This window comes from Megalobrama amblycephala, linkage group LG17 (assembly GCF_018812025.1).
Source record: "Megalobrama amblycephala isolate DHTTF-2021 linkage group LG17, ASM1881202v1, whole genome shotgun sequence".
In the NCBI taxonomy this organism is placed as follows: Eukaryota; Metazoa; Chordata; class Actinopteri; order Cypriniformes; family Xenocyprididae; genus Megalobrama; species Megalobrama amblycephala.
The window spans coordinates 2,659,194-2,678,928 of record NC_063060.1 but is presented as its reverse complement, the minus strand read 5'-3'; the positions used below and the strand labels follow the sequence as shown (position 1 = coordinate 2,678,928).

At 35.8% G+C, this 19,735-nt stretch overlaps 2 protein-coding genes across 2 annotated transcripts; one reads left to right on the top strand and one right to left on the bottom strand.

Moving 5' to 3' along the window:
• Positions 1–3,336: 3,336 nt before the first annotated feature.
• Positions 3,337–9,889, top strand: cib3 (calcium and integrin binding family member 3). Its single transcript, XM_048164230.1, has 5 exons — positions 3,337–3,402; positions 4,220–4,254; positions 4,441–4,552; positions 4,877–5,024; positions 9,475–9,889. Exons 1-5 carry the CDS (start codon positions 3,352–3,354, stop codon positions 9,672–9,674), a joined length of 546 nt encoding a protein of 181 aa, XP_048020187.1. The 5' UTR covers positions 3,337–3,351; the 3' UTR covers positions 9,675–9,889.
• A 3,496-nt stretch (positions 9,890–13,385) lies between these two features.
• Positions 13,386–19,689, bottom strand: rab8a (RAB8A, member RAS oncogene family). Its single transcript, XM_048162593.1, has 8 exons — positions 19,506–19,689; positions 17,336–17,396; positions 16,981–17,041; positions 16,775–16,852; positions 15,657–15,746; positions 15,429–15,494; positions 15,267–15,317; positions 13,386–15,074 (listed from the first exon to the last, which is right to left on the bottom strand). The coding sequence occupies exons 1-8, from the start codon at positions 19,627–19,629 to the stop codon at positions 14,982–14,984; spliced, it is 624 nt and encodes a 207-aa protein (XP_048018550.1). The 5' UTR covers positions 19,630–19,689; the 3' UTR covers positions 13,386–14,981.
• Between the last annotated feature and the right edge of the window lie 46 nt (positions 19,690–19,735).

Genomic DNA, 19,735 nt, shown 5'->3' with positions numbered 1-19,735 from the left:
AACGCGTTTCTGTATTTGTTTGCGTTGTGAGTTTTGCAGCTCTTTCTGTATTTGGTTGCATTGCAAGTATTTGCAGCACATTTCTGTATTTAGTTGCATTGTGCGTATTTGCTGAGCATTTCTGTTGCGTTGTGAGTATTATCTTGCGTATTTCTGTATTTGGTTGTGTTGTGAGTATGTGCTGTGTATTTCTGTATTTGGTTGCGTTGTGAGTTTTGCAGCTCTTTCTGTATTTGGTTGCATTGCAAGTATTTGCAGCACATTTCTGTATTTGGTTGCATTGTGAGTATTTGCAACGCGTTTCTGTATTTGTTTGCGTTGTGAGTTTTGCAGCTCTTTCTGTATTTGGTTGCATTGCAAGTATTTGCAGCACATTTCTGTATTTAGTTGCATTGTGCGTATTTGCTGAGCATTTCTGTTGCGTTGTGAGTATTATCTTGCGTATTTCTGTATTTGGTTGTGTTGTGAGTATGTGCTGTGTATTTCTGTATTTGGTTGCTTTGTGAGTATTTTCTGCGCATTTTTGTATTTGGTTGCATTGCAAGTATTTGCAGCACATTTCTGTATTTGGTTGCGTTGTGAGTATTTTCTGCGTGTTTCTGTATTTGTTTGCGTTGTGAGTTTTGCAGCTCTTTCTGTATTTGGTTGCATTGCAAGTATTTGCTGCACATTTCTGTATTTAGTTGCATTGTGCGTATTTGCTGAGCATTTCTGTATTCTGTTGCGTTGTGAGTATTAGCTTGCGTATTTCTGTATTTGGTTGTGTTGTGAGTATTTGCCGTGTATTTCTGTATTTGGTTGCGTTGTGAGTATTTTCTGCGTGTTTCTGTATTTGTTTGCGTTGTGAGTTTTGCAGCTCTTTCTGTATTTGGTTGCATTGCAAGTATTTGCTGCACATTTCTGTATTTAGTTGCATTGTGCGTATTTGCTGAGCATTTCTGTATTCTGTTGCGTTGTGAGTATTAGCTTGCGTATTTCTGTATTTGGTTGTGTTGTGAGTATTTGCCGTGTATTTCTGTATTTGGTTGCGTTGTGAGTATTTTCTGCGTGTTTCTGTATTTGTTTGCGTTGTGAGTTTTGCAGCTCTTTCTGTATTTGGTTGCATTGCAAGTATTTGCTGCACATTTCTGTATTTAGTTGCATTGTGCGTATTTGCTGAGCATTTCTGTATTCTGTTGCGTTGTGAGTATTAGCTTGCGTATTTCTGTATTTGGTTGTGTTGTGAGTATTTGCCGTGTATTTCTGTATTTGGTTGCGTTGTGAGTATTTTCTGCACGTTTCTGTATTTGTTTGCGTTGTGAGTATTTTCTGCGCATTTCTGTATTTGGTTGCATTGTGAGAATTTGTAGCGCATTTCTGTATTCTGTTGCGTTGTGAGTATTTGCTGTGTATTTCTGTATTTGTTTGTGTTGCAAGTATTTGCAAAACGTTTCTGTATTTGGTTGCGTTGTGAACTTTCACAGCACATGTTTTGTCAAAATGTTTTCTTAATTTGCTGGTGTTTTTTCTATTTGCACGTGTTTTCTTCTGTTGCAGCGCGTTGAGCTCTCTCAGCCACAGTACAAATCATGTTTTAACAGCAATAAACCCTATAACCAGTGGAGGCTCATCAGCTCGTCATTACATTATATTAGTTTGAACTGCTCCAGCTGATAATCTAGCAACTATCTTAATCATGGAGAGTAGAGATATTTAATATTTGATCGCCAACAAACCAACTTACCAACTACCATTCGAACAGCAGCTACAAATTAAAAATGAAGGAAGATTATACTCCTAAAGTTGGATATAGGTTACAGCAATCCACTTCACTAACACTAACTGTTTAACAGTTTTTCACAATTGCTAAGACACATTTCTTGAAACTTTGCTGTTACATACAGCATCTGATCCTCTGAATCTTTCCAGACTGTTCATGTGTCTTCCCATGGGATCATATAGAAAAAGTGCCAACAAAAGCAACAGGTGACAGGTAGAGTATGAGCTGATCTTCTCCTATAGAGGGAGAAAGTAAAAGAGAGAACAAGGAGCAACAGGTAAAACAGCTGCAGGGCTTCCACAGGATCAACTGATACCGTTCAGCCTCTGTGCCAACCAATTAAACTCACAATGGTGAACTAGTCCACCAATGCTTGCATATTTAATGCCATAATTGAGATGCATTTGCCGATATTAACACAATACACCAGACTGCTTCTCACAAGATCTCTAGTCAAAACACTTCATCAGGAAAATTACTCAAACCGGGATGAAAGAGGTGAATCTCATGTCTGGATCACATTTCACTCCACAAAAAACAGTCAACATTGAGAATAATAAGGGAAAAAGTCAATCGCAAAATGTTCAGACACATTACAATGATGAGTATTTGGACAGAAAACATGCTTGTTCTATCATTTTTTGTTGTTGTTGTTGTTATATATTATACTTAAAGTGCTCTATTTTCGTGCACTAATTTTGTACTTAATATACTAAAAATTCTTCTTTAGTACGTCTTAAGATCATCTTAAGAACATCTAAGTGTACTCAACTGTGTACTCAACACCATGAAATATGAACTAAAATGTGCTTTTAATATATTATCTCTGTATTTAAAAAATTTATTTAGATACCCCTTATAGTGCATTTGAACCCATAGTGTACTACAAGTGGTAACTAAATATATATTTTTAAATACAGAGATAGTATATTAAAAGCATATTTTAGTTCATATTTCATGGTGTCTCAAAATAGCACAGTTAGATGCTCTTAAGATTATATTAAGAAGTACTAAAGAAGAATTTTTAGTATATTAAGTACAAAATTAGTGCACGAAAATAGAGCACTTTAAGTACATTATATAACTGTACTTTTTTTTCACCTGGGTTATTCATTTTATATATATATATATTAATCACCAGAAAGAAATCATGATTTTGGGCTCAGTTTGTTCCTCAAATGGCTTTTAAATATCTTGTTATCCACTGTCAACACATTGTTTTGTTTGTGTCCAAATGTGCCCTTGAACTACCACACAATAATTCACACATTCTGCACATTCACACAATTCTGCACATTTCCAGTGTTCCCAGCATGTGAATCAGTCAGTAATCTGACGCTCAGTTGAGATGTCAGCCCTGCTCTCCACTTGCACTCCCCTTGACCGACAGGACGCATTCACGTCCAAGAAAGACCGCCATTCATGGCAGCTAAATGATGAAATACTGCCATTATAAAAGAACTAAAGGCCTCACAGCGGCGACACCTGATCTGCCGTGTCTCACAGCGGCCTTTTGTGCCAGTATTTCATATCTGAAATATCTGCTGGCATACGGCTGCAGACGACAGGGAGTTTGCCATGGCACTGCAAGGATGGGGAACAAACAGACCATCTTTACATCCCAGCAACTGGACGCATATCAGGTCAGTCACATGAGCCATTTGAGATCATTATTTTGGATATTACACTACCGTTCAAAACTTGGTAAGAATCTCTAATGTTTTTGAAAAAAGTCTCTTCTGCTCACCAAGGCTGGATTTATTTGATAAAAACTGTGAAATATTATTACAATTTAAAATAAATGTTTTGTATGTGAATATTTATTAAAATATAATTTATTCCTGTGATCAAAGCTGAATTTTCAGCATCATTACTCCAGTCTTCAGTGTCACATGATCCTTCAGAAATCATTATATGATGCTGATTTGCTGCTCAAGAAACATTTCTGATTATTATCAATGTTGAAAACAGTTGTGCTGCATACTATTTTTGTGGAATCTGTGATAAAAAAATAAATTAAAAAAAAATTCAGGATTCTTTGATTAATAGAGAGCTCAAAAGAACAGCATTTATTTGAAATAGACATCTTTTGTAACATTATGCATGTCTTTACTGATGTTTAAGCATCCTTGCTAAACAAAAGCTTTAATTTATTTATGCCCTTTTGTGATTTAGTCTATAGCAAGTTTTAAAATTAAAATGGTCATGATAACAGGCCTACTTAAGATTGATATTCAAATTGTTATGGTTAACAGCTATTTTCATGAATATGCATGAACGCTTTGCACCTCATTATCATTTTCCTCACAAAATTATAAAAAGTTAGCATGAAAGTATATATATATATATATATATATATATATAGAGAGAGAGAGAGAGAGAGAGAGAGAGAGAGAGAGAATAATATTGAGTAGAAATGTTGCTTTGTAAATCATTGAATGTTTTTGCTTCATTTTGAAGGACTGCACTTATTTCACCAGAAAAGAAATTCTGAGGTGAGATACTCAGTTTTCTTCTACTTGTTTATTTAATGTGACTGAAAAAGCCTCTATCTGCTCTAGTCACTAAATAGGCTGCTAAACAGTATGAAGATGTCATATAGGCCTAGTTTCATATAACGTGTTGTTATAGACTTACATAATAGAAAGTTAAGAGTTATCAATGATGTTGCCTTTCCTCAGACTGTTTCATCGATACCGTGATTTAGCTCCACAGCTCGTGCCGCTGGACTACACCAACCAACCGGAGGTGCGTCTGCCATACGAGCTGATTGGCAGCATGCCGGAGCTGAAGGTACAGCGCATCTGTGTTCCTCATCAATTATGAAACTCCTACTAATTGATCGCAGTCTTGGTGGGGTTAAGCGTTATCAGATCCTCTTAACTCAAGAGAACCAACAGCTTAACTTCGTTTAATCAAGTGTTTGTGAAATATTAGTTAGTGATGAGAAAAAAAAAATCCTGCAGCATTTGGTTGATCTTATGCAATATTTGCTAAACCGCTTTTACTGGGGCATGAAAAGTACGCACTGTCACTGGGATGTAAGCAAAACATGAATAGGCCCTAGTTACTGCTCTGCATACTTTTATTAAGGATAAAATGTCATCTTTTATTTAGGATAACCCATTCAGGCAGAGGATCGCCGAGGTCTTCTCAGAGGATGGAGAAGGAAACATGACTTTGGACGACTTTCTGGACATGTTTTCTGTGCTCAGTGAAATGGCCCCACGGGACCTGAAGGCGTATTACGCTTTTAAGATCTACGGTCAGTCTTAAGGTGTGGTCACAAAATTTCACGGGCAAAAAAGGTCCATAATCTATTGTCAATAGAGTGGTGCAGGTATGATGCCATTTTAGCATCACACTGGTTCTCTCGACAAAAACCCAATAGGATTTTTCCAAAAAAATCATGAGGTAATACTGATGTATTTTTTGTTGTAGAATAAAACATGAAAGTGTCTTGAGCTTGTGTTCACCACAGACCTCTTATTTCAGCCATTTAACCAAAATCCCATTCAAAAACCCATTGACTTCGGCACGATGGAACCGGAAGTGCTAAAATGCGAACTTGTTTCTGCATTTTGGCCTACAAAGTGATGTCATACCTGCACTAATCTATAGCGTAGCATATTAATCGCTGCTCACAAGTTTCTTCAGAACGTGTGGATTCTTATTGAAATGACTAAATTTCACCATGCAACAATAAATGTTAATCATTTTTTCGTTTATATGCAGAACTAGCAACCCTTTATAGGGTTAGTTAAAACTATTTTTAATTATGCTAAACCACTCATTCAACCATTAATTAAAACTATTAGAATGATGCTTAGGATTTCATTGAATAATGGTGTTCTGACTGATGTTCTGTTTGAAAGAACCAGTATTAAGTATTATTTATATACTATTATAGTTTTTATTAATTTATGTTTATTTCATATTTTCAGTTTTCATTTTAAATTTGGTTTTATTTTAGTCATTTTGTTACGGAAGAGGATTAGGGACAAGCAATAATAAAAAAATAAAATAAAACCAATAAAACCATCATAAAACCGAGATTAAAGTTGTTAAATTTCGAGAAAAAAGTCGAAATAAAATGTTGAGAATAAACTCGTTAAATTACGAGAAAAAAATCATTAAATTTCGAGAAAAAAGTCGAGATAAAATGTTGAGAATAAAGGCATTAAATAACGAGAAAAAAGTCGAAATAAAATGTTGAGAATAAACTCGTTAAATTACGAGAAAAAAAGTCGTTAAATTTCGAGAAAAAAGTCGAGATAAAATGTTGAGAATAAACATTATGAGAAAAAAGTCATTAAATTAAGAGAACAAAGTCGTTAAATTATGAATTTGTTCTCATAATTTAATGACTTTTTTCTTGTAATTTAACGAGTTTATTCTCAACATTTTATCTCGACTTTTTTCTCGAAATTTAACAAGTTTTTTTCACGTAATTTAACGAGTTTATTCTCAACATTTTATCTCAACTTTTTTCTTGAAATTTAACGAGTTTTTTCTCGTAATTTAATGAGTTTATTCTCAACATTTTATTTCGAGTTTTTTATCGAAATTTAACAACTTTAATCTCGAGATGGTTTTATTTTTTTATTATTGCTTGGCCCTAATCCTCTTCCGTATTTTGTTATGTGCTTTTTTACTATTTTTGTAAACATTACTATTTAGGTTTAATTTATTTTTATTTCAGTTTTAGTATTTAGTTGTTGTTTTGTTTTTTTATTTTAGTTATTTATTTCCAGTTAGTAATTTCCATGCTTCAACTTTAACAAAAAACACATTAGAAATGTTGCCTTTGCAACTAAATGAAATAAGTTCAAGTTTTTAAAGGGGCTTTATGTAGAATTCAGAAACTCTTGTTATTAGCGACACCAGTGGCCGTTAAGTGAACTGCAGCCAGCGACTCTCTGCTATCTGCTCGCACTCGTGCCCACATAACGCACAAGAGACTGAACGTGATTCATCAAGGGCCCAATATATACTCAAAGTTCTTTTTCATTCTTTGCTTAGAAGTAAAAATAAGTTGGAAATACCTTTGCAGCGATATACGAACATCCAGACGCCGTTCACACTGCTGAGAGTGACGTTTAGATGAATATTTAGCTAAATATATGCTGTGAGCTTTCCTCTCAATAACAAAGTAAACACACAACAAAAATGACAGCGGTGAGAAAACAGCAGTGGATATGTTTGCACCAGCTCTGCAATTCACCGGCATCATGTTGAAAGACGAGGTAAATAAAATTACGATAGTTTGGAAATAAAGTAGGCTATACTTGAGACTGTAGACTGTATGGATCCAACTATGTGAGACTAAAGTTTGAATTCATCCCTTCTCTTTGCATGACACATTAACATTACAGTACAAAATGGCTCTTTCAGCATTTTCCCGAACATTGTAAACATTTGTTTCATGTGTCATAGAACAGAACAGAGGTATCGCTCGCGTAAACGTCACATCCTTTTGATTTTCCCAGTAAAAACGACCAGACGTCCTTAACATAAAAATCTGTTTATCATAATAGGAAAATAGGAAGTTGGGGAAGGCTTTGTTTTTTAATTTTCACATATTGGCAATAAATACATGAAGAAAAGCAAATAATACATGAATATTTGTACAATTTTCAATTGACAAAAATGTTTTTAATAGTCTGAGTTAACAATAATAACCCGTGTGTTCTGGCATTGTATATGAAATCACTTGATACGATGACCTGACCTCAATCTTCTGTTCCTATTCATGTAGAGATGAACCCGCAGAACCTTAACTGACACATGAATATCAATAATTCAGACGTTCATTAAAGAAGAAACTACCTCTGTTCATATCTGTTCGTGCTACTGTCTAATTAAAAGATCTCAGAGAACCTGATCTGCTGCTGTCATCAGAAAAGACTCTGTTCTCATGCAACATTAACACGGGGTAAATGATAACGCTCTCAAACGATAGAGATCAATGATTTACACAAGAGAGTATATGTTGTATATATGTGTTCCAAATTATTATGCAAGTGACATATCAGTAGGATTTCAGTACAATTAACATTCAGATTTTAGTTTTTCTAAGAAAGTATTTGTTCGTTTATTTATCATGTCCTTTTAGATAACTGGTATCAATCTCAGACAAAATAATTTGCCAGATCTATGGAAACCCTACTTAGAGGTTGTTCCACATTATTAAGCAAGTCACAGTTCTCATGCAATATGGAGAGGAAGAAAGATCTTTCTGAAGATGAAAAGCATGAAATGGTGCAATGTTGTGCAAAAGGCATGAAAACAACTAATGCTGTGTGAAAACTAAATGCAGAACTTATGATTGAACTATCATAAGATTTGTGATTAGAGCACAGCAGAACTCAGTCAGACAAAGGCTTATTAAGGAAAGTTCCTGTCAAACAAGTTGTATAATTGTATTAAAAGGGCAGCTATAATAAAACAAATGTTGAGCAGCAAACGGGTATTTGAAGCTGCTGGTGTCTCTGGAGTCTAGAGAACCTCACCATGCAGGCTGGCAGTTGTGCGTAAAGATGCATTTTAGACACCACTAACCAAACCTAACAAAGAGAAACATTTACAGTGGGTGTAGAAATACATTTTCAAACAGTTTTATTACTGTGGTGTTTTTTGCAGCATGGGATAGTGCATAATGCATTGCATTTCAGAAGGCACTATCCTCCTTTTTATACCATAGCTGAAAATGGCCAGTTATGAACGCCACATATCTTGCAAAAGTCATTTTAATACCCTCCATCTCACTTCCCAGTATTCCAGCCCAAATCATCACCCACCAGCTCCTTGCTGACGTCGCAGTCTTGTTGGAATGTGGTGGCCATTCACCAACCATCCAGAAATCCATCCATTTAGACCATCCATTGTAGTACGGCATTAGTCAGTAAATAAAACTATTTAAAAATGAGTCTTCATGTATTTCTAAACCCACTGTAAATGTTTCTCTTTGTGAAGTTTGGTTAGCGGTGGCTAAATGCATCTTTACGCACAACTGCCAGCCTGCATGAAGAGCTTCTTGAGACTCCAGAGACACCAGCAGCTTCAAATACCTGTTTGCTGCTCAACACTGGCTTTTTTATAGCTGCCCTTTTAATACAATTAATTTTTTTGACAGGAACTTTCATTAATAAGTCTTTATCTGACCGAGTTCTGCTGTGCTCTAAATCACTCACAAATCTTATGATAATTCGATAATCTCCATTCAGTTTCACACAATATTAGTTGTTTTCATGCCTTTTGCACAAGATTGCACAATTTCATGCTTTTCATCTTCAGAAAGATCTTTCTTCCTCTCCATATTGCATGAGAACTGTGACTTGCTTAATAATGTGGAACAACCTCTAAGTAGGGTTTCCATAGATCTGGCAAATTATTTTGTCTGAGATTGATACCAGTTCTCTAAAAAGACACTACTGATCCTACTGATATGTCACTTGCATAATAATTTGGAACACATTATCTTTGTATCTGAAAGGTGCTAACTATTAGTATTAAAAACAACAGTATTTCATTAAGCTATTGACTAATGCTTTTAAAAAGCAATTTGAAAAGTTGCATTAAAATGTTTTATTTATTTTATTTGTAACTTGAACTACATTTTTAAAAAATTAAGTAGTATTCATATCAAATAATGGTTATATTCATTTGCTGATTTTAATGGTGATATATTTAAATCTATATATATTTCCCTCTAGATTTCAACAACGATGATTTCATCTGTAAATCAGATCTGGAGAAAACCTTAAATAAACTGACCCGAAACGAGCTGACGGAGGATGAGGTGAGGATGGTGTGTGAGAAAGTGATTGATGAAGCTGATCTGGACAATGATGGTCGATTATCTCTAGAGGATTTCCAGCACATGATTGTGAGAGCGCCTGATTTCCTCAGGTAACAGCGAAAAGCTTTTCTTTTCACAAACTTTTTTTAGTGGCTTTCACAATCTTTTCGATTGTAATGGAATATCTTGGTTTAAATATGACTTAAGCTCTGTTAACAGCATCTGTGGTATGAATATGATGACAGTCTGTGGGTCAGTGACTCACTGTTTCTAAGGATAATAATCATAATAATTAATGTGTTATCATGAAACTGGTGTGATACTATTCCTTAACCAGCTCTGTCTGTGCAAAGTTACGTCTTTAATGACCAGGTAAACTCAGGCAACTTTCACATGACCTGCACTTTTTCATTAAAGGGCAATATTTTTATTTTCAGGGCTTTTTACTTTTATGATGATATACAGTAGTGGCCAAAAGTGATGAAAACTGACATCTTCGCACTTTATTCAAATACTACTGAAAAATTAATGAAATATTTTATAAGCATATTGCATAGTTGTGCATAATATATCTATAAACTGACCATATATACATATACATCCAACAAGAACTAATTTTGAATTTGACATTTTTGCCCCAAGCTGCTGTTAAAGGGGTGGTTGATTATGATTTCACTTTTTTAACTTTTTTTTTTTTTTTTTTTTTATGCTGTTTGAGCATAAACAACATCTGCAAAGTTACTACGCTCAAAGTTCAATGCAAAGAAAGATATTTTCTTTTACAGAAATCACTTTTTAAATCCCTACAACAAATGGCTGGTAGGGACTAAAACAAGCTTTTTCCTGGGTTGGTGACATCACTAACCCTAAAATTTACATAAAGCCCACCCCCGAGAACAACACGCCACAAAGGGGGCGGGGCCATGTTGGGCTGCTTTATAGAAGAGGAAGAGTTGTTGTAGTAGAGTGCTGTTGCCATGCCGTCATTTTACGCCGGACTGCTTCACAAACGAGGGTCAATTCAATGCTGGATTTGCACAGAAGGTTAACATGACGGCACATGCTAGTGGATGAGTTGAATCAACTCCACAGCAACTACATAAATTTATCCACTAACCATTCAGAAACGTCTAAAAGTTGTAACTTCTTCCTGAGTCTCTCCATCAGTGTCGACTCCGGTTTGAACAATGTAAGGCTGAACACTGTTACTGACAATCCTCATTTTGGCTGCGTGAGATTCTCCAGCTTTGTTGTTGTTGAGCTGTTAAAGCTCCACCCTCTTCTGGAAAGGGGGCCGGGAGCAGCAGCTCATTTGCATTTAAAGGGAAACACACAAAAACGGCGTGTTTTTGCTCACACCCAAATAGGGGCAAATTTGACAAGCTATAATAAATGATCTGTGGGGGATTTTGAGCTGAAACTTCACAGACACATTCTGGGGACACCAGAGACTTATTTTACATCTTGTGAAAGAGGCATAATAGGTCCCCTTTAACAGATTGTTTACAGAGGCTTTTGATAGAGCTTGCTGCTAATAAGATGTTTTTAACCCAGAAAATGTCTTATTTTTCTCGCTTCCAGCACCTTTCACATCAGGATATGAAGATCATCTGGACACTGACCAACAGGACATTTACTTCCAAAACACGATGTAAAAACTTTCTCTGCAGATTCAGAAGTCAGGGACAGATGGTGTCATGCAGAAATAAAGAAGACACCTGTACTAAAAAGAAGAACATTAATATTCAAAATATACACTTCAATAAAATATACAAATTCTTATCTTGAACATAAAAAAACAAGCCAATAATGTGCCTGAAAACGTATTACACAGCTTCTGATACTACAACAAATCAACACCTGAAAATAATTCATCTATCAGCATTAAACACACAGAAACCATCTCTTAAAAGAATCTTGTTTTAATAAATCAAAAGTACAGATATCTACAAAAACTGTAGATCCATTTTTCAATGTTTTAGAAAGTACAGTACAATTTAAGTAGATCTCTTTTTAGAGTTATTTACAATTGTTTCTTTTCTTTTTTTTTTACCAAAATGTAATTTACCAATCTCCCCAGTTACCTCACAATCGACAAATGAAAACATGGTCATATAAAAGAATCTGTAAATGATATGGATGACAGTCGTTTCAAACCAAGAAGTACGAGAAAGACAAACTAAACAGCGAAAACGGAGATCGACAGACGTACGCATCACTGCTCAATAAACTGCAAAGCGTTTAAGACAGAAAGCGGTACCTGTTTGCTAATGTTCTTTTCCACTTGGTTTGTCTGCAAATCAAATAAACATGTTTTGCCAGCTGTTTGTTATAGTTATTTTTGCATTTTATTCTATCACTTTAAAACACCCAAAGGCCAGATTAAATTGCGTCTAAGGTTCATTATTACAGCCAAACATGTTTTAAACACTCGACTGTCCTCTAAAGCTCAGAATAGACAGATATGCGGCCAACCGCTGGTAGACGCTTCAATGTACAGAACATCTATAGAAAAAAAAATATACATACACAGACAAAACATACAGGAGGTCACCTTCATGATGCATAGATCCAAAATGAAAGATCAAGTATTAGTTATTAAGACAAACGGCAAGTATTATTGGACAGGGAGAGAAGAGAGTTGCTATGGGTACAGATGAAGATGAGCTGACCCCTGTTACACAACTATGACAAACATGAGCCCAAAACATCGTCTCCTCGAGGTGGAAAGAGAACAAGGTGCAAACAGGAAGTCATTTCAAGTTGGTCAACATTTAAGCTTGGAAAAAGAAAAGTGAATGTGCCTTATTGCAGCAAGAAGAGAATTTCATATACCTCTGCCTCGCAGGAAAAACAGACAAACAGTGTGCTTCCCTAATCTCTTTAAAACACTTCCAGGTCACATTACACCCCAAATCCAAATGGAAAAATATATATATTGCATAAAGAACATTTGAGACATTTTCATGACAATTAACTTCTCAAATTCTCATTATTTCAATGCATCCATATTTTACTCCATGACAAAGATGGTACCATGATATGTAAATAGTACAGTAATCAGAATAAGATTTATTTACATTGCATTAATGAGAACTGAATTAATGTGCTAACAAAATGCTAAATAAACTGGTTTTGGGGTGAAATTTGACCAGAACATGTTCTTGTCAGGTTTTGAGAGATTGACTCCTGGATTCTCATCAATGGAGAGTTTGTTCTTTCACTCAAAGCTAACGGGCGTTAAAGATTGCTGGTGTACATTAACCAACCGACATGTTTCATTTCACAATACGACTACAAAACATACATTTGAGTACACTGCAGTACAAAGGCAAAACTGCACAATTTGTCCAAACAAAACGGGTCTCTTGTGACAGACAGGTTTGACTAAACTACACTCTAAAAATGTTGGGTTAAATTCAAACTCAGCAACTGGGTTGTTTTAACCCAGTGGTTGGGTTAAATGTTCACCCAACCTGCTGGGTAGTTTTATTTAACTCAACTATTGTTTAAAATTTACTGCATTGCTTGCTTTAAATTAACCCAAAATGTGTTGGAAATTAACATACATTAATGTTTAATAAATGAACATGTATTAATGAATAATAATTAAACAAACATTTATTGAATTGCTTATTAATAAATGTTCACCTTTTGATTATTATTGTTGCCTCTAGTAATTATGTGTCTGATTTTTAATTTCCAACCTATTTTGGGCTCATTTTAAGCCAGACATACAGTCATTTTTAAACAAAAGTTGGGTTAAATAAAACCACCCAGCATGTTAAAATTGGGTCAAAACAACCCAATCGCTGATTTTATCCATTTTCAACCCAGCATTTTTTAGAGTGCAAGATCAAATTGAGAGAAATCAGTGTGAAAACTCATATCAAACCACTACAAAAACAAGTGCAACTACTGAGATTTGTCTTTGAAGGGCTGTACAACTCGAGCATTGCATTTCTTGCATTAATTATAAGCATGTGCTTATGACAACACACTATTCTGAAATCAGGAATGGTGGATTACGGTATTCTGGGTAGTTAAGCCTAGTCATGTGAACCAAATCCGTTTTGTTTTTGCACTGTGCCACCCAAACTATTCATAACACTCCAGACATATGAACAAATGAACAACTGATTCAAACTGCATCAATAGAAGCCAATGCATAAAACTAGCTTTGGCTTACTATCAGGGAAAGACTGGTGTAGAAATAGTCCTTGCAAAGAACGCTTGGGTTGAAACTGAAAACGCCTTACTCTTAAAACTAACGTGAATTCGGCAGGTCATACTCCATGTAACCATGTTAAAACGCCTGTCTTTATGATGCAAAACTATCACTTGGCACAAACTACACACAACACAAAGGATACTGATAAAGTGCATGGACGTCTGTACGGGAGGTGCTTTCTCAAGTATAGCTCTGCTTTTCAGGTCACAGTCACCCTTTCTCATTGCTTTTGGTTACGCATAATTAATACTACAAACTCAGGAATTCCTCATCCTTTCAAGGGCTATGAGTCAGTTTCATTCGAGTATACTCTAGTAGATTCAATTCAAGTGTTGCACTTTCATGATGGGACGTTTTCAGGTCAAAATAAAGCAAGACCTGAGTTTTGGATTTATGCAAAGGATTATTAAAAAGAAAGCTAGCGCTACTGCATAAAAGGCTGAACTATTTGGAAATAGCTTCATGTGCATGTTAAAAAAAAAGGGAGGTTAGATTTAACGAGGAAGTAAACACGTCTTGATGAATAAAAAGCAGGATCTTCATTTGTTTAATATGAAAATATCATTAGCCATGTTTGTGAAACCTTGACTGCACCAATTGTGTGAATGATCAGTGTGAAAAATAAAACTGGGAACAAAAAAAAAAAAAAAAATTGAAGCATCTAAGAGGTGGGTTATAATATTCCTCTACTTACAATAAGGTCATGTGATTGTCGAAGAATGCGCCGAAAATAAAATGGAATGATAAAGATCGCCCCACGGAACTCTCAAATTGGCTCAATGTTAGATCACGCTCTGCAGCCAGACCCAGAATCACAATCACAAGTACTTCCAGGTCGCCATGAAGGAATGGATCGATTTTGGCAGTTGTGCGCTCAAAACGAGCGATGGAAACAAAGATGGAGGTACGGGATCTTCTTTAGGTGCGCGTTTACGGCGATGCATCAGTAACCGGCTCTTCGCCTTGACTTGTAGAACCAATGCTTTCTTTCGCCAGGGAAGGGTCATAAGCGGCATCGCTAATCTGTCAATGGAAGATGATGAGAGGAGCCAGGAACTCCGACTGTCCTAGGGCTGGAAGTAGAGCGCGACAGAGAAGGAGAGAAGAGAGGAAGGAGGAGGAGTGCTAAGGAGGAGAGCATAGTCCAGTCGTGTCCAGCCCATTGGCGGCGGACAGTAAGGCCTTGGTCTTCACAGTAGCACACAACGAAAGAAGCTGCTCTTTTTCTGCTGTTCAGGGGTAATTTTCACTCCGTGGTTGCTGCCCTGAGGATTGTTACCCTCCTGTGTGAGCAAAGACAAAATAAACCTCATTTTAGTACTACAACTCAAGCCAGCCAGAGATACTGAAGGATTCATTCATCCAAAAAGGAAAATCGTCTTTATTATGTACCAGTTATTTACCAATTATAATGTATTATGAATCTAAATTCATTTTTACATATAAACCTAAAGCACAGAAAGGGAAAATCTTACCAATTTCGTGTCCATCTTTGATTTTATGTCTCTGGCGAGCGTTAAGAATGCCTGCGAGTAGAGCGGAAAACATTACGTCTGGATTAGACCTTTAAACGCTTAGATATGATCAGATATGATAAGGAAATGAAATGAGGATTCATAAAAGCCATTTGCACTTACGTTCTCAACATTGATATTAGCCTTCGCACTTGTCTCCATGAACTTGATGCTGTACTCTAACGCCAGCTAAACAGGTACAAGCAGATTTGATTCAAAATACGAGTATGATTCAGCTGGATGATGCAAGAGGATCATTAACTAAATGATTATTGTTGAAGGTGCTTATACAATGAAAGTTAAATAATATTATACAATGGCTAAAGATAACAAGTATCATGCTCTGCTCACCTTCTCGCCTCTGTCTTTGGACACCTGCCTCTTCTCATTAATGTCACATTTGTTCCCCAAAATCATTTTTTCTACATCTGCTGATGCATGCTGGGTTGAACACATACAAGAAAATGGACTTGCTGTTAAATATTCAAACAGTACTGTTAAGGATGTGCAATGCTACATAATTTCAAAATTGAATGACTAGTAATTAGGCTACCGGTAGTTTAGTGTCAGACAACAATAAGCATTAACATGACGTGCTTTTGTTTTCAAAAACTATTTTAACTGGACATGTCATATTAAAAGAACAACGCTCACAGCGCAAGATGGTAGAGAGAAAAAAAAAAATTCCAATGAAGTTCAAGGACTAAAGATGCCCACTTTAATGTGTATTTTATATTTAACAAATAAATAGGTGAAATATTGACATTTTCATTAATGCAATTGGCAGACACTTTTGATCCAAAGCAAATTGCAATGGATTTAAACTATATATTTTATCAGTTCATGCATTCTCATGGGAATTGACCCTTCGCCAGGAGTTTGATTGACAAGCGATCTAACCAATCATAACACCGAATCCTCCATTTTCCCCGACATAGTCGTCAGGAGTTAGAAGATTAACCTTGGAGGACTTGAACTTAAAAACTGTGTGAATTGACGTCTTTCCACGTTTTAAACAACATTCATTCTCATGTTCATTCATGTTTATTTGATGCTATTAATTAACTAGTAGGAAGAGATTATCGGTTCACGAGCCGCTTGAGCTGAGGCGCTACAGCAATCTGTCACGACACATTAAAGAGCCACAAAACGGCTTTTATTGTTTGAATTTCTTACACAGTTTGAAAGATGAGACTTTGTTTAATATCATAAGTAACCTGCTCTGTCTTGTCTGTCGACATGTTGTCAGTGTCCTCTTTGCTCGGCAATGTATTTTTCACTCTGTGTGGCGTGACCGCGCCACGGCTTGCTGGACCAAGCAACAGCAACTAAGGGGGGCGGATCTTTGCGAAGGGTCAATTGAACCAATGGCTTTAATGTTTGAGCCATTTATGTAAATATAAAGACCTGCAGATTATGCATATTGGTATATTGTTAAAGGCAGATAAATCAGGCACTGAGACACTCACCTCCTCTATGTTTCGGATCCAGTTTTTGATGTTGTCAAATGATTTCTCATTGGTAATATCATAAACCAGCATGATACCCTGAGATCAGAGCACAAGACAAATTACAACTGTGCAAAACACTGCAATTATAAAGATGACCGCAAATGAGGAGTAGTATTATTATAGCTGAAACTCCTGAAGCTTATCATACAGCCATATCATCTTACCATTGCTCCTCTGTAATATGCCGTCGTGATCGTTCGGAATCGTTCTTGTCCTGCCGTGTCCCTGTAAATATCAAACAATAATAGTGTTGTAACTGTGGCCCTGCTGAAATGCGGTTTGCAGGTCTGGTAAAGTGGAAGATGACCTCCTGCATCCTTACCAGGACAATGACAAAAGACAAACCACTAATATGTGCTGCAATGTAAAGGAGAAATGAACCTGGCCTTGGTTTCACTAGTCAAACAGCAGCTCCTTCAGAGACTCTCTTATATACTTCCAAATATGAAGTCAGTCATGGCAGCAATCTGCTAATGTTCAACTAGTGTTGACTAGAAGGAAAGACGACTAGGAACTCACCATATCTGTAACTTTATCTTCTTGCCATCTAGTTCTATTGTCCTGATCTTGAAATCGATACCTGGAAGAGAAAATACGTAACAGCACAACTGTCATCATCGGCTGAAAAACAAACCAACACAGCGTCTCTTTCTTTATTTTTAGGTGTTAAAAGCAATGCACATAACTGATGTCCATAGGATGCATATGTTCATATAAACATTTGTTGAATTACAAAGCCAAGCAATCAATCACCATTTCATACAACAAAAACAAATAAATAAATAAAAACATAAGCATGACTGCTGAAGATACGTTAAAAATGATTGGTTATTGATCTGAAATACTCTGGAAAAGGGTAGAAAACCTCCTGGAGGTTTTCAAACTGGGTTCTGGGGAGAGTGCTAAAAAAAGATCAGTTTAAAGAAATGTTTAAAGAAAAAATAAATAAATAAATTAAAGGGTTAGTTCACCCAAAAATGAAAATTCTGTCATTAATTACTCACCCTCATGCTGTTCCACACCAGTAAGACCCTCGTTAATCTTCGGAACGCAAATTAAGATATTTTTGTTGAAATCCGATGGCTCAGTGAGGCCTGCATAGCCAGCAATGACATTTCCTCTCTCAAGATCCATTAATGTACAAAAAACATATTTAAATCAGTTCATGTGAGTACAGTGGTTCAATATTAATATTATAAAGCCACGAGAATATTTTTGGTGCGTATATAGTGATGGCCGGTTTCAAAACACTGCTTCAGGAAGCTTCGGAGCGGTTCGGAGCGCCAAAGTCACGTGATATCAGCAGTTTGGCGGTTTGACACGTGATCCGAATCATGATTCGACACAAAAGATTCATAACGCTCCGAAGCTTCCTGAAGCAGTGTTTTGAAACCGGCCAATTTTGGCGCACCAAAAATATTCTCGTGGCTTTATAATATTAATATTGAACCACTGTACTCACATGAACTGATTTAAATATGTTTTTAGTACATTAATGGATCTTGAGAGAGGAAATGTCATTGCTGGCTATGCAGGCCTCACTGAGCCATCGGATTTCAACAAAAATATCTTAATTTGTGTTCTGAAGATGAACGAAGGTCTTAAGGGTGTGGAACGACATGAGGGTGAGTAATTAATGACAGAATTTCCATTTTTGGGTGAACTAACCCTTTAATGTTTTTGATTTAAAATCAATAAATTAAATAAAAATTATTAATATAAATGATTAATAAAAAACAGAACAGTACAAAAAATAATAAAGAAACGTAATAGAAATTAAAAAATATTTTACACGTTTATGATATTTTTTATCGTATAAGGTCTTTCTTTATACATAAAAATATATGGCTGTCTTTTAAATTTAAGGATTTTAGGCATCTAGAAGATCTGGACCATCGTTAAGTTGATTTAACTGATCTTAACAGAGTAAAAAAATTAAGAAAACGTCCCATTTACATCATTACACTCAAACAAGGTGTGATAGAAGCCTTGGTTTTTCTGACATATTAAAATAATAACGTCACATTGTTGAACAAGTAGATGTCAATAGCACTGTTTTGATAATATCACACTATAAAGTAACTTTATTACCATGATAAAAGTATATGGTAATCATTCAGCATCATGGTTTCTATATATATCACAGTCTGATATCAGTATAGCTGTACCATGGTAATACCAAAGTTACAGTAAAGTTTTCTGAATCACTATTTAACTGAATGTAGACAAGAATATTATAATTATATATGTGAAATCTTAAACATCTTTATAGTTGGTGTGAATGAAACAGATGACAACTGGCTAAAGTGTTTCAAACCATATTTTTTTTTTTTTAAATTTGACATTATACATTTTATATAAAGCCTTCACCTATTTTATACTTAAAAATTTCCAAAATAAGGAGTGAAAACAAAAGCAAATCTATCATTTCACGTCTGAGTCATTCTGTCAGAACAGCTAACGTTAGATGCTAACCAAAAAAGCAGCAGAAAGATTCAGTAAATACACACTACATCACCACCACACAAAATAATTAATCACAAAACACCAGCAAACCTGTCAAAGTTTAGAAAAGAAACAAAACACAAACTCCAGAAGTGCTAACAGACAGTTTCTAGTCTATTAGCTTAGCCGCTAGCACAGCCTGACGTTTCATAAACAATCCGATATAAATATAAGATATAAATACCTATCGTCGAAATAAACGTCGAGTTAAAGGCATCCTCCGAGAACCTGAACAGCACACAGGTCTTCCCGACACCGGAATCCCCGATTAACAGCAGTTTAAACAAATAATCGTAGGTCTTCGCCATACTGAATGTATTGCGGAAATCCCGCCCGGTACTTTAGCAGACAGCGCAGAATCCGCAATCCAGCGAGGAACTGACCAATCACACTACGGCGAAGGCCTCTCATTTA

Coding starts and splice junctions, on each gene's coding strand:
- cib3 (XM_048164230.1), top strand. CDS start 3,352: ATGGGGAACAAACAGACCATCTTTACATCCCAGCAACTGGACGCATAT. Junction 3,403..4,219: donor AGCAACTGGACGCATATCAG/GTCAGTCACATG, acceptor TTCATTTTGAAG/GACTGCACTTATTTCACCAG. Junction 4,255..4,440: donor ACCAGAAAAGAAATTCTGAG/GTGAGATACTCA, acceptor GCCTTTCCTCAG/ACTGTTTCATCGATACCGTG.
- rab8a (XM_048162593.1), bottom strand. CDS start 19,629: ATGGCGAAGACCTACGATTATTTGTTTAAACTGCTGTTAATCGGGGAT. Junction 17,397..19,505: donor GACGTTTATTTCGACGATAG/GTATTTATATCT, acceptor TTTCTCTTCCAG/GTATCGATTTCAAGATCAGG. Junction 15,747..16,774: donor GGATCCGAAACATAGAGGAG/GTGAGTGTCTCA, acceptor TGTTCAACCCAG/CATGCATCAGCAGATGTAGA.